Source organism: Mus pahari, chromosome 2, assembly GCF_900095145.1.
Source record: "Mus pahari chromosome 2, PAHARI_EIJ_v1.1, whole genome shotgun sequence".
Classification (NCBI taxonomy): domain Eukaryota; kingdom Metazoa; phylum Chordata; class Mammalia; order Rodentia; family Muridae; genus Mus; species Mus pahari.
This window is the reverse complement of record NC_034591.1, coordinates 139,889,918-139,901,856: the sequence shown is the minus strand read 5'-3', so window position 1 is coordinate 139,901,856 and position 11,939 is coordinate 139,889,918. Positions and strand designations below refer to the sequence as shown.

The 11,939-nt window shown below is 52.8% G+C and overlaps 2 protein-coding genes across 3 annotated transcripts in view; both read left to right on the top strand.

Moving 5' to 3' along the window:
- The window catches only part of Lrrc23 (leucine rich repeat containing 23), a 10,211-nt gene extending 7,977 nt beyond the window's left edge, over positions 1-2,234 (top strand). Inside the window, exons 7-8 of one of the 2 annotated variants that reach the window (XM_021191716.1) lie at positions 1,225-1,527; positions 1,964-2,234. In XM_021191716.1, coding sequence (XP_021047375.1) covers positions 1,225-1,498 — 274 coding nt within the window. In that variant the 3' untranslated portion in view covers positions 1,499-1,527; positions 1,964-2,234. The remainder of the gene's footprint in view (positions 1-1,224; positions 1,528-1,963) is intronic. The other variant, XM_029535441.1, reaches the window with a different exon arrangement.
- A 182-nt stretch (positions 2,235-2,416) lies between these two features.
- Positions 2,417-11,733, top strand: Eno2 (enolase 2). The gene is made up of 12 exons (XM_021190070.1): positions 2,417-2,651; positions 3,750-3,849; positions 4,305-4,400; positions 4,511-4,569; positions 4,974-5,043; positions 5,438-5,571; positions 5,808-6,030; positions 7,859-8,056; positions 8,554-8,755; positions 9,015-9,123; positions 10,087-10,145; positions 10,434-11,733. The coding sequence occupies exons 2-12, from the start codon at positions 3,765-3,767 to the stop codon at positions 10,501-10,503; spliced, it is 1,305 nt and encodes a 434-aa protein (XP_021045729.1). The 5' UTR covers positions 2,417-2,651; positions 3,750-3,764; the 3' UTR covers positions 10,504-11,733.
- The last annotated feature ends 206 nt before the right edge of the window (positions 11,734-11,939 follow it).

Below are 11,939 nucleotides of genomic sequence, written 5' to 3'. Positions count from 1 at the left end.
AAAAAAAAAAAAAAAAAAAAAAAGGAAGGAAGGAAGAAACTTCAAGTCTGGATGTGGTAGCTCATGCCCATAATCCTTCTAGGACTTGGGAGTTAAAGGCAGGATTGTTGCAAGTTTGAGGGGGCAGGGGGCAGATCCAGATTGTGAGCAAGTCTGTACCAGCCAGGGATACATAGTGAGACTCTGTCAACAACAACAACAACAACAACAACAAATAAACAATAACAGAAACAAAAAGAACCAGGTGTGGTGGCTCATGCCTGTAATTTTAGCACGAAGGAGGCTGAAGCAGGAGGATCTCTGTGAGTTCGAGGCCAGCCTGGGCTGTAGAGTCAGACTCTGTCATCTGTCACCCCCTCCAACACACACACACACACACACACACACACACACACACACGCTCCTCTTTCTGATGGACAATTCTTTAATTGTTTTCTGTGGTTCTATTGATCAAACCCTTGTGCATGTGAAATATGTACTGGATCAGCGAGCCTAACAAAATGTCAGCAGAGCTCAAAGTGGGGAATGTTCCGGCCCAGAGCATCTATAGAGATCAGTCTGGGATGCTGATGTGAATTCATAACTGTTTGAAAGCAGGAGCATGCCATCCCAATGCAGAGAAATACATTAGAAGACTGAGCATTTTACTCAAGCTGGGAGGCCCAATCCATCCCTAGCTCTGGGCTTCTTCCAGAAGGAAGCGCCCCCACCCTATAGCACCCCACTCTTGGGTCCGGGCTCCTCCTCTGCTCGCCTGATCCTTCCAACTGCTGACACAGAAAATGTCTGCTCCCAAGGTACATTTGCCCCTCTTCTCCAAGTACAAGATGGGATGAGGCCTAGCTTTGCTGCTCCAACTTTTTTGTTTTGTTTTGTTTTTCGAGACAGGGTTTCTCTGTGTAGTCCTGGCTGTCCTGGAACTCATTCTGTAGCCCAGGCTGGCCTTGAACTCAGAAATCTGCCTGCCTCTGCCTCCCAAGTGCTGGGATTAAAGGCATACATCACCACTGCCCGGCCTCAAAGTTTTAAGATGACACATCACATGGCATTTGGAGATTCTATGAAGCGTAAAGGAGGGATTAGGGAATTGCCTCCTGCCAAGTCGGTCCTCAACCATCATTGCTTCCTGGGAACCCAGAGTTGCTTCCTCTTACAAAGGAAGCCCAATTCCTAGCTGACAAAGCCCATTTTCCTGAGTTAACCCCTCCCCGACCTCATCCATAGGAGCAATATGATTAGTGACCTGGCAGAGCTGGCCAAACTGCGGGACCTGCCCAAGCTTCGAGCCCTGGTACTGCTAGACAACCCATGTGCAGATGAGACCGACTACCGCCAGGAGGCCCTGGTGCAGATGGCGCACCTTGAGCGCCTGGACAAAGAGTTCTATGAGGATGATGACCGGGCAGAGGCTGAGGAGATCCGTCAGAGGCTGAAGGAGGAACAGGATCAAGATCTCGATCTGGACCAGGACATGGAACCATACCTGCCACCAGTTTAGTGGCTCTTCCACCTGCAGGGACAGTAAAGGTGATGCCAGGAAGACATCCCCAGGAGGTCAAAGGTTGGACACACTGGAGGAGAGGCCAGAGTTAGGGGTTGCAGGTAGCTTAGATATGAAGGAAAGATGAGAGGGGCTCAGAAAGTGGTAAGAGACACAGGAGACCACAGAAGAGAGAAGAATTAATTGGGGGGGGGGATGAAGACCGCTGTATAGATATAACTGGTAGAGAGGACTGGTGGGAAGGAAGCGGTCTGGAGCTCATGAGGGAAGGAGGTGGCCGGTGGTGTGTGGAGGATGTAGCTGGGCCAGGGAAAAGATCCTGCCCTCAAAATCTGAAGCTAAAAATAACAGGACACCAGGGTGGGGAGGAGAAAGGAGGGCAGAGTGAGGCAGAGACTGAGCGGCCTGGGGATGTGGGCATTCCAGTCGGGCACACTATTTATTTCTCTTCTCTCTTTCTAGGAAGCCGTGGACACTGGCCCCAAGAACTGATAAGACTCCTGTGGGGGACCACCACATTCATAGCCCCGTCACAGGAAGTGGGAGATGCTCGTTTTTTGTCCCAGACTGGAAATCCATCACATCCCAAGGCCCAGGCTCCTTGGCAGTCATCTCTGTGTGGCTGGCACAGGTCTGGGGTAACTAGGATCCTAGTAGGTGTCTGGAGAGAGACTCTGACGAAGTGGGCTGTGATGGACCAGTTGCGGTTTCAAATAAAAAGGTGTTTCTATATTCTTGTGTGTGACCGAGTTCCTGAACCCCTGTGGGTGGGCTTCTCCACCAGTCTGGGTTAGCACCTGCCGCAGTACTGGAATGAGGCGACGCCTGCTTTCCTCGCGTTGGCTGGACATGGGTTATGAGCATCCGTGTGCCAGCCTGGTCCTGAATCGCCCCGGCCCTTCCCCCACCCGTTCGGTTCCCCACCACCACCCGCGCTCGTACGTGCGTCTCCGCCTGCAGCTCTTGACTCATCGGGGGCCCCCGGGTCACATGCGCCCGCCTGGCTCTATAGGCGCCGCCCCCTGCCCACCCCCCGCCCGCGCTGGGAGCCGCAGCCGCCGCCACTCCTGCTCTCTCTGCGCCGCCGCCGTCACCACCGCCACTGCCACCGCCACCGCCAACGCCACCGGCTGAGTCTGCAGTCCTCGAGGTGAGGCCCGTATCGGGCCGCATCCCCTTACTCGCTCCTTGCCGCCTCCACTCCCCCTTGCCCTGGGCTTAGCCCCCCGGGCAGGTGACGCTGCATACCTGACTGTCACCTGCCTTCCCTGGCACCCTCCATCCCTGGCCTTCCCGGACAGCTCCCGGCTTTCTGGCTGTCACCTCCTCCTGGTTTAGGTACCAGCTTTCTGCATCCGCTTCTCTAACTGCACGGTTCCACCCTCGCCTGCCCCTCTCCCCGCGCCGGTATTCGTCTAGGGTCCTGCCGATTTGTTTTCTAAGTTCGATGTCTCCGCAGGTGGCGTGTGTTTTCCTGGCACGTCCTTTTTCCTTTTGCGTTTGCGAAGATACCCTCTCACCCTTCCTTGGCTGCCTCAGACTTGCTCTAGACTCGTCCTTTGGTCCCTCCTTCTCTTCCCCTCTCTCTGACATTTCATTTTCTCCGATGCTTGGGGGAGGGATAGGAGGAGTGGGGAATTTGTCCGGGGGGTAGAAAAGCAATGGGTCTACCTCACCATTCCCCACTGTAGACCCTAGGGACTAAAGGCCTGGTCCCAGGACGCTGTCCCCAGACTCCTCTTGAAATGAGGAACTCGTGTTTGGGAGAGAGATGACGACCCCGGAGTGTTTTCTAGACCTTGTGTATATGGGCTGGCAAGTTGGGGCTCCGCCTGCCCAGACAACCCCTCTCCTTTCTGTTCCAAGATCCAAGGAAAAAATGCCAGTCTGGCAGCCATCCCGCCTGGGGAAGTCTAGGGGAACCCCACTGGTCGGTGAACCAGCTGAGGGGCGAAGAAATCGCTGCTTGCCCCTCCCCTCTTCACTGCGGTGTTCTCCCATCTTGTCATGAGATGTACTCCGCCCCTACTGCAGTGACCTCCCCTTCCTCACTGCATTGACCTTCTCCTCTCTCCACGGGGAAGGGAGAACCCCTTCTACAGTGCCTGATTGCAGCCCGCTCCTCCCCACCCCCTACCCACTGCAGTAACCTCTTTGCCAGCCCTCCCAGCCTCTGGCCCCTCCCACTGGCCTCAGGCTCCACCCTTCTAAGCCTCTTATCTTTCTCCTTCCTCCACTTCCACCCAAGGAGATCCCAGCCATCATGTCTATAGAGAAGATCTGGGCCCGAGAGATCTTGGACTCCCGTGGGAATCCCACCGTGGAGGTGGATCTCTATACTGCCAAAGGTGATGGGCGGAGCATGGACTGTCCATAGTTCCTACTTCCCCCTATGCTGGGTCAAATCCGGGGGCTGTGGGGTGCTAGGCCAGGTTCCCAAGGCTGGATTGTGGAGTCTGATCTTCCTTGGCTCGTGGATCCAGGCTCGGTGGGTCTGTGTTCTAGTTCAGCGTGATTCTCTCACGCTGCCTGTGTGAGCACAGGAGCACGCATGCCCTGCCTAGCATAGCCCTGTTGCTGAGGCCTCCCACTTGTGCTTATGAGGCCTCTGTTGGGTGGACAAGGTGGCCCGGCTTGTGCAGATGGCACGGTGTCTGTGAGAGTGTGTGTATCTGTGTGTGGTGTCGGGGAACCTTGTAGGAAGAAGTGTGGATGTGGCAGGCAGGAGTTTAGGCTAGAAGGCTCAGAGAATCCTTGGCCCCAGAGGGTCTTCCCTCTTTCCTCACAGCATGTCTTCTTCCAGGTCTTTTCCGGGCTGCAGTCCCTAGTGGAGCCTCCACCGGCATCTATGAGGCCCTGGAACTAAGGGATGGGGACAAACAGCGTTACTTAGGCAAAGGTGATGGATGACGCTCCTAACATGCCCCAGTCCCCTGGATGTCTTCCCTGCCCCTCCTCACTCTTCGTCCCCTCCTCTTGGTCTGACCAGCCCCCTTTTCCTTTCTCTAGGTGTCCTGAAAGCAGTGGACCACATCAACAGCAGGATTGCACCAGCCCTCATCAGCTCAGTGAGGCCTGCTCTTTTGGGGGTGGGGGTGGGGGTGGCTGCTACACCAGAATCCTAGGAGAAATCTTGGATCCAGGGAGGGACAAGGGGAGGCAAAACAAACCCAACCAACCAACCAAAAACCAACAACCCACAGCTCTCCCAACACCCCCCCCCATTTTTTTTTTCAGAGCTGAGGCAAGCACTCTACTACTGAGCTAAATCCCCAACCCCAAGCCCCTACTCTTTAGGAATTGTGGTTACACTGCAAGGGTGGGAAAAATACTGCCCCCCCCCCCAGGAACTCAAGGTTCCAAAAGCTGGCAGGGTGGGGATCTGGTCAGATCCTGCTCAGACATGTGAAGGCTATGTGAATAGGGGACCCTCTGCCTTTGGGTCCATCCTCCCTCTTGGCTCTGCCCACAGGGTCTCTCCGTGGTGGAGCAGGAGAAACTGGACAACCTGATGCTGGAGCTGGATGGGACTGAGAATAAATGTAAGCAGGGGCTGGGCGGGGAGGAATAGGTAAGCCCCGAGAACTGAGGAGCCGTGCTGCGGACACTTAGTCTGTCAGAGAATCTCCTCCTCCCTCCTCCAAAGCTACAGGGCAGTGGGAGGGGGTGACATCAGACAGAAGGAAGAACTTCTCAAAGCATGAAGACAGGAGTTGGCGTGAGGTAGTTTGAGGGATGTTTAGGAAGAGGCAAAGCCTTCCCTTTCTTGTCACCTCTGTCCCCAACCCCCAATATTAGTAGTAGAAAATGGATTGCTGTTGCGGGGCGGGGGTGGGAGGTCTCCATTACTGGCTTCCCTATGGGAGTATAGGTGGAGGCAGGGGCGACGAGAGAGGCGGACATCTTTACTCAATGCCTTCCTCTGTAACCTCCCAGCCAAGTTTGGGGCCAATGCCATCCTGGGTGTGTCCCTGGCCGTGTGTAAGGCTGGGGCAGCTGAGAGGGACTTGCCCCTCTATCGCCACATTGCTCAGCTGGCTGGGAACTCCGACCTCATCCTGCCTGTGCCGGTGAGCACTGCACTTGTCCAGCCTCTCCCAGGGGAGGAGGGAGCATGCAACCAGGTGAGGGATGAGGGAGGAAGGCGAACAGGCAGCGAAGGAGAAAGGATGGGGAACGTGAGACCTGAGCCTGGCACCTGCGCTTGGGAGGCGGAGGCAGGCAGATCTCTGAGTTGGCATTCTCGGGGACAGGAGGAAAAGGCCTTGACTCTCCTGTGACTCTGTGACCATCTGTGGCTCCCCAGGCCTTTAATGTGATCAACGGTGGCTCTCATGCTGGGAACAAGTTGGCCATGCAGGAGTTCATGATCCTCCCAGTGGGTGCTGAGAGCTTTCGGGATGCCATGCGACTTGGGGCAGAGGTGTACCACACCCTCAAGGGGGTCATCAAGGACAAGTACGGCAAGGATGCCACTAATGTGGGGGATGAAGGCGGCTTTGCCCCCAATATCCTGGAGAACAGCGAAGGTGAGGCCCAGAACCCTTCCTCCAGCTCTGAGTCTCACGTTGGGAGAGCTGGCACTGGTGGGTCCTGCAGGGTACTGGTGGGAGGTCCTTGAACCTCTGAAAATCTCAAGAGGTAGCAAGCATTCCCTAGGGTGAGTTCCTGGGCCTTCCAATTTCACTCATAGACCTTGGAGCTCAGTCTGTTACCTGCCCAGCTAAACCTGCTAGTTAGCACAGGTCCTCACTGGACGGCTGAGAATATTGGTAAGTGGTCTGGGTAAAGCCCATTTCATCCTTTAATGCCACGATCTTCATTAGATGACGTACAGCATGCTCCAGGGAGGTGATTCCACATTGGTACCATCCCCTTCCCAGCCCCTTGGTTATCAAGGATTCCTGTATTTCCTGTGCTGCAGGAGAACCAGAACTATAAAGGTAGTGGTTGAAAGCCAAGGTGCTAGCCAGGCAGTGGTGGCGCACGCCTTTAATCCCAGCACTTGGGAGGCAGAGGCAGGCAGATTTCTGAGTTCGAGGCCAGCCTGGTCTACAGGGTGAGTTCCAGGACAGCCAGGGCTACACAGAGAGACCCTGTATCAAAAACAAACTAACAAACAAAAAGTGAAAGTACTTGGTAGGGGTGTGGCTCAGAGGTAGAGCACCGCACCACATCCAAATGTATGCACGTACGTGTACATACATGTAAGTGCACATGTGTTCATATACATTCATGCAGACTCTGGAATCAGACAACTTGTATTTATTTGAATTCTGAAGAATTCAATTGGCTGGAATCCCCAACACTTGGGAGGCTGAAGCATAATGCCATGAGCTTGGAGCTTGAGCTACTTGAAACCCTGTCTAAAAGCAAAAGGAAAATAATAATAATAATAATAATAATTAATAATAATAAAAAGAAAAGAGAATAATGGTAATAATAAAGACCACAGAAGTGGTCTTTTTAAGAGCCAAGCTTTGAGCAGGGCATGGAGGTGTGGACCCTTAATCCCAGATAGAGGCAGGTACATCTTTGAGTTCAAGGCCAGCCTGGTCTACACAAAGAGTTCGGAGCTAGAAGCTAGGGCTACATTGTAAGAACCAGTCTCAAAACAAAACAATGTGGGTGGCAGGGGAAGGAATGATCTGAGTTCTAGAAGTTTCAGTGGGGATTAAATGAAACAATACATGTACAATGCTAGCATGAGGTGATACTAGAGAAAGCTGTTGTTAGGGCTCAGTAGTTAAGGACAGTTGCTGCTCTTGCAGAGGTCTCAGGTTTGGTTCACAGCATCCATATGGTTCCAGGGGATTTAACACTCTCTGTCATCTGTGGGTATGAGCATGCACATGGAGCATATACATACATGCAAGGACACACACACACACACACACACACACACACACACACACACACACACACACACTAGCCAGGGCCTGGTGGTGCAGGTCTAGCATCCCAACCATTTAAAGGCTGAGGCAGGAGAACTGAAAATTCAAGGTATGCTTTAGCTACAGAGTGAGTTCGAGACCAGCCTGAGCAACTTAGACACTTTCTCAAAATGAAAAAAAAAATAAATAAATAAAATGGCAGGAATGTGGCTCAGTGGCAGAGAACTTGCCTCACATGAATGAGGTTCAAGTCCCAGCACCAGTATGAGGTGTGGTGCAGTGTGGGGGAGGGGGACCGACACTATAACTAGTAACACAATTCTACTCCTCTGTCTCCCTTCATAGCCTCCCCCCACAGACCCTAGTCACACCTCCCCTCCAACAGTCCCCTCCTTCTACTCTGAATTGCTTTTCTTCCCTCCTTCCTTCACACCTATTTCTCCGACCGGATTTGTTTCCATAGCCTTGGAGCTGGTGAAGGAAGCCATCGACAAGGCTGGCTACACAGAAAAGATGGTGATCGGCATGGATGTGGCTGCCTCTGAGTTTTACCGTGATGGCAAATACGACTTGGATTTCAAGTCTCCCGCTGATCCTTCCCGATACATCACTGGGGACCAGCTGGGGGCACTCTACCAGGACTTTGTCCGGAACTATCCTGGTGAGAGTGAGGGATTGTGGGAGATAGGAAAGGGAAAGAACGGAGCTAGGCAAAGGTGAACTTTATGGGGTGCAGAGTCTGGGAGCAGGTGAGGTCCTGAGGAGGCTCAGAGGCAAGGAGAAGGGGCAGTAGGTTCTTGCAGAGAGATGCTTTGAGTGTCATGTGACTGCGCAGTCCCAGGACTCATCACAGGATGGGGCTCCTCCTCCGTCTGTTTCAGACTCTGGGCTCTGAGAGCTACTTGGGTCCTAGGGAGGGCTCTGGAAGGAGCCAGGGATGGGAAAACCATGAATGGATGTGACAGAAAAGTGCCAGGCTTTAGTATCTTTGATTGATGAAGGTGGATACTGAATGGAGCTGGCATGACTGCCTGGGGCGGGGACCACTGAGGTACAGAGTCTCCACAGCCACCTAGGGCCTCCGTCCGGCTGGCAGATGGCCTCCATCAGAGCAGGCTTCTCTGGGAAGAACCAGTCTCCTCTCCACTCCCTCTGCAGTGGTCTCCATTGAAGACCCATTTGACCAGGATGATTGGGCAGCTTGGTCCAAGTTCACAGCCAATGTCGGCATCCAGATAGTGGGGGATGACCTGACGGTGACCAACCCCAAACGCATCGAGAGGGCAGTGGAGGAGAAGGCCTGCAACTGTTTGCTGCTCAAGGTCAATCAGATCGGCTCTGTCACAGAAGCCATCCAAGCGTGAGTGGCTTCTGGTCTCTGCCCACCTGGTCCTCGTTTCTTCAGGACTCCTCTTGGGAGCGCCCTCCTAGCTGGATTCTGCCCAGGAATCCTAGCGAACCCTTCACACTCTTTTCTTCACACTCTCTGTCCTTCCCGATCTGCCCTCATGTCCCTTAGTCACCTTCCTCCTGGTGCTTCCTGACATAGATGAAGCCTGGGGCTGGGAGGGACTAGCTGTGCTTCGGGGCAGGTCAGTGCTGGTGTCCGTCCGCTGCAGGTGCAAGCTGGCCCAGGAGAATGGCTGGGGGGTTATGGTGAGCCATCGCTCTGGAGAAACGGAGGACACGTTTATTGCTGACCTTGTAGTCGGACTGTGTACAGGCCAGGTGAGTAGAGCCAGTCTGTGGGGTTGGGAGAGATCTTTGTGGGGTTGATGGGTTCTGGGCCCAGGTAGTTACTGTCCTGCCGAAAATCTGAGAGTCAGAGAAGTTTCAAGAGTAGAAGTCTGGCCAGGCATAGTGGCACACGCCTTTAATACCAGCACTCAGGAGGCAGAGGCAGGTGGATGGATCTCTGTGAGTTTAAGGCCAGCTTGGTTTGTACAGTGAGTTGCAGGACACCCAGGGCTACACTGAGGGACTCTGTCTTAACAAATTGTAAAAAGAGTAGAGGTTCTGCGCTGGTGATGGCTCAGCCCAGTGCTAAGCCTGACTCTCAGCTTCAGTCTGATTGGTTAGAAGGAGAGAACCACTCCCATCAGTTGCCCTCTGCCCTCCACATGCACACTGTGGCATGAGCAGATCCACAGACATGTACACAGACACAACATAAAGCGTTAATTTTTATAATTAATTAATTAATTAATTAATACAAATACAGATGTATCAGGGTTGGAGGTTCAGCTCATTTATAGAGTACTTGCCTAGCACGTGCAATTCCCTGAGTTCCATTTTAAAAAGGGGGGGGGGCGGGGAGGATATGACATTGCACGCCTTTAGTCCCAGCACTCAGGAGCCAGAGGCAGGAGGATCTCTACAAGTTCAAGACCAGCCTAGTTTACATAGGGAGTCCCAGGACAGCTCAGACTACATAATACAACCCTGTCTCAAACAAACAAGAAGACCTGGGCTTGGCGATACATGCCTTTAGTCTCCACGACTGGGAAGCAGAGGCAGGAAGGTCAGGAAGTCAAGGCTAACCTGTCCCTTTTGAGGACAACCTTCATGAAAATGTCTCAAAATAAAAAATGTGTGTGTGTGTGTGTGTGTGTGTGTGTCAGGGGTGGGGTGTAGGGTTGTCCTGTCAGGTGAAGGAAATCCTTAAGCTGCCTATCTCCTGGAATATTTCAGATCAAGACTGGTGCCCCATGCAGATCTGAACGTCTGGCGAAGTACAACCAGCTCATGAGGTGAGGAGGGTTCCCGAAGAACAAGAACCCAAGACCCAGGGTCTAAACACCCCCATTAGGCCACCATTCCACCTCCTGCATCCAGAACCTGGATAGCTGTTGATGCCAAGAAAATAGTTTTGCTAAGTGGGTTCAAGGATGGTCAAATTGACAGATCACTAACTGACCACGAAAGCCAGGGACTTTTTATCTTGGGGCAGTCCTCAAAGGGGGAGCCTTGAGATACCCAGGGAGAAAGACTAATCCTGTCTTCTCCCCTGACTGTCCCCCTTCTGGATCATCTGTCAGAATTGAGGAAGAGCTGGGGGACGAAGCTCGCTTCGCGGGACATAATTTCCGAAATCCCAGTGTGCTGTGATCCCCCCTTCCCCAGCCCCGCTTGCCTGAACACGGGAACATCTCATTCTCCTGGAGCCTCTTTCTTGCTGTCCCGACCTGCCATAGTCACTCTGATACCCTGAGCCCCAAGTCACCCAGAACACCTTGACTCACCTGCTCCGGCTGTTCTTGGCTTCCACAACCCCCTTGCTCTCTCTGCTCTTCCTCCTCTCTGGGCCTCATTTTGGGGGGGGGGATTCCAGTCTTCCCACTTTCCCTTCTATTCTTTCTTCTCTTTAAAAAAACAAATGAAGATTAGAAGGGGGTCCACAGAAGAACCCTCAGTGTCTGGCAGGAGCTTCAGGATTGGTGTGTTGGGGTGTTTAAAGTGGGGCCACGAGGCATGAGTGTCTCGGTGTTTTCCCTGTGGTGTATAAGCCTTGAACTATGCAAGGAACTGGTGTTTGGGGAGTGCTGGATGTGTGGTCATGCTTGGATAAGGCTTGAATGTGTGTGTGTTTACATACACAAGCACAGTTTGTTTGTTTGCTTATTTATTTATTTATTTATTTATCTATCAGCTGGTCAGTCAGTCATCTCCCGTAACTCTACAGTCTGAAAGTGACCTAACCTGACAGAACTAGGCATCAGTATTTCATGTGGCTTCATTCCAAGATGACCTAGGATGGGAGGTTTTGCTAGCATGGGAAGGGGAACAGAAAAGGGCCTTAGCAATTGCTTCATTTGGTGCACTAACCAAAGCTCGGTACTTTACAGAATGGGGCTGTGGACCTGGGGGGGGGCTTTTCTCCTCTAACTCTCTCCCCAGCCCTAGGCTCCTCAGTCTTTCTCCGGCTGCACCAGAGCGCTGCCTCACTCCCCCGTGCCATATCCCACAGTTGCCACCGTCTCTGTGGCTTTGAAATGACCACCACCATTAAAGTCTGAATCACAGTGCACCACCCCTTGTCTGCGGACTCTTACTCTCTGCTCCATGTGACAGGAGGAAGAGAGAGGACTGGATACCGGTGATCTTAGGTAGCAGATCTGGGGAGGGCTCAGAAAGCAGCAAGCCACTGAACTCATGACCAAGTGTGCAGCATGGCTGGTAGTGTGGGATCTGCAGGGTTTTTGTTTCCCAAGACATGGTTTCTACGTGTAGCCCTGGCTGTCCTGGAACTCACTCTGTAGACCAGGCTGGCCCCAAGTTTACAGAGATTAGCCTGCTTCTGCCTCCCGAGTGCTGAGATTAAGAGCTTGTACCACCACACCTGGCTGAACCAAGGACTCTTAAGCTGTGGTACTGGAGTTACTCAAACATCAGGTATTGAGTGTGTCTGGGGTGAGGAACAAGGCATTACAGGTTCCTAACGTCTTGGACCAAAGTGGGAACAAAGCAGTAGACAAATAGTTAAAGCACTCCTGTACTGATCCTTAACGGAACTCTGGATGGCTTTGAAATGAGTGTATCATGTA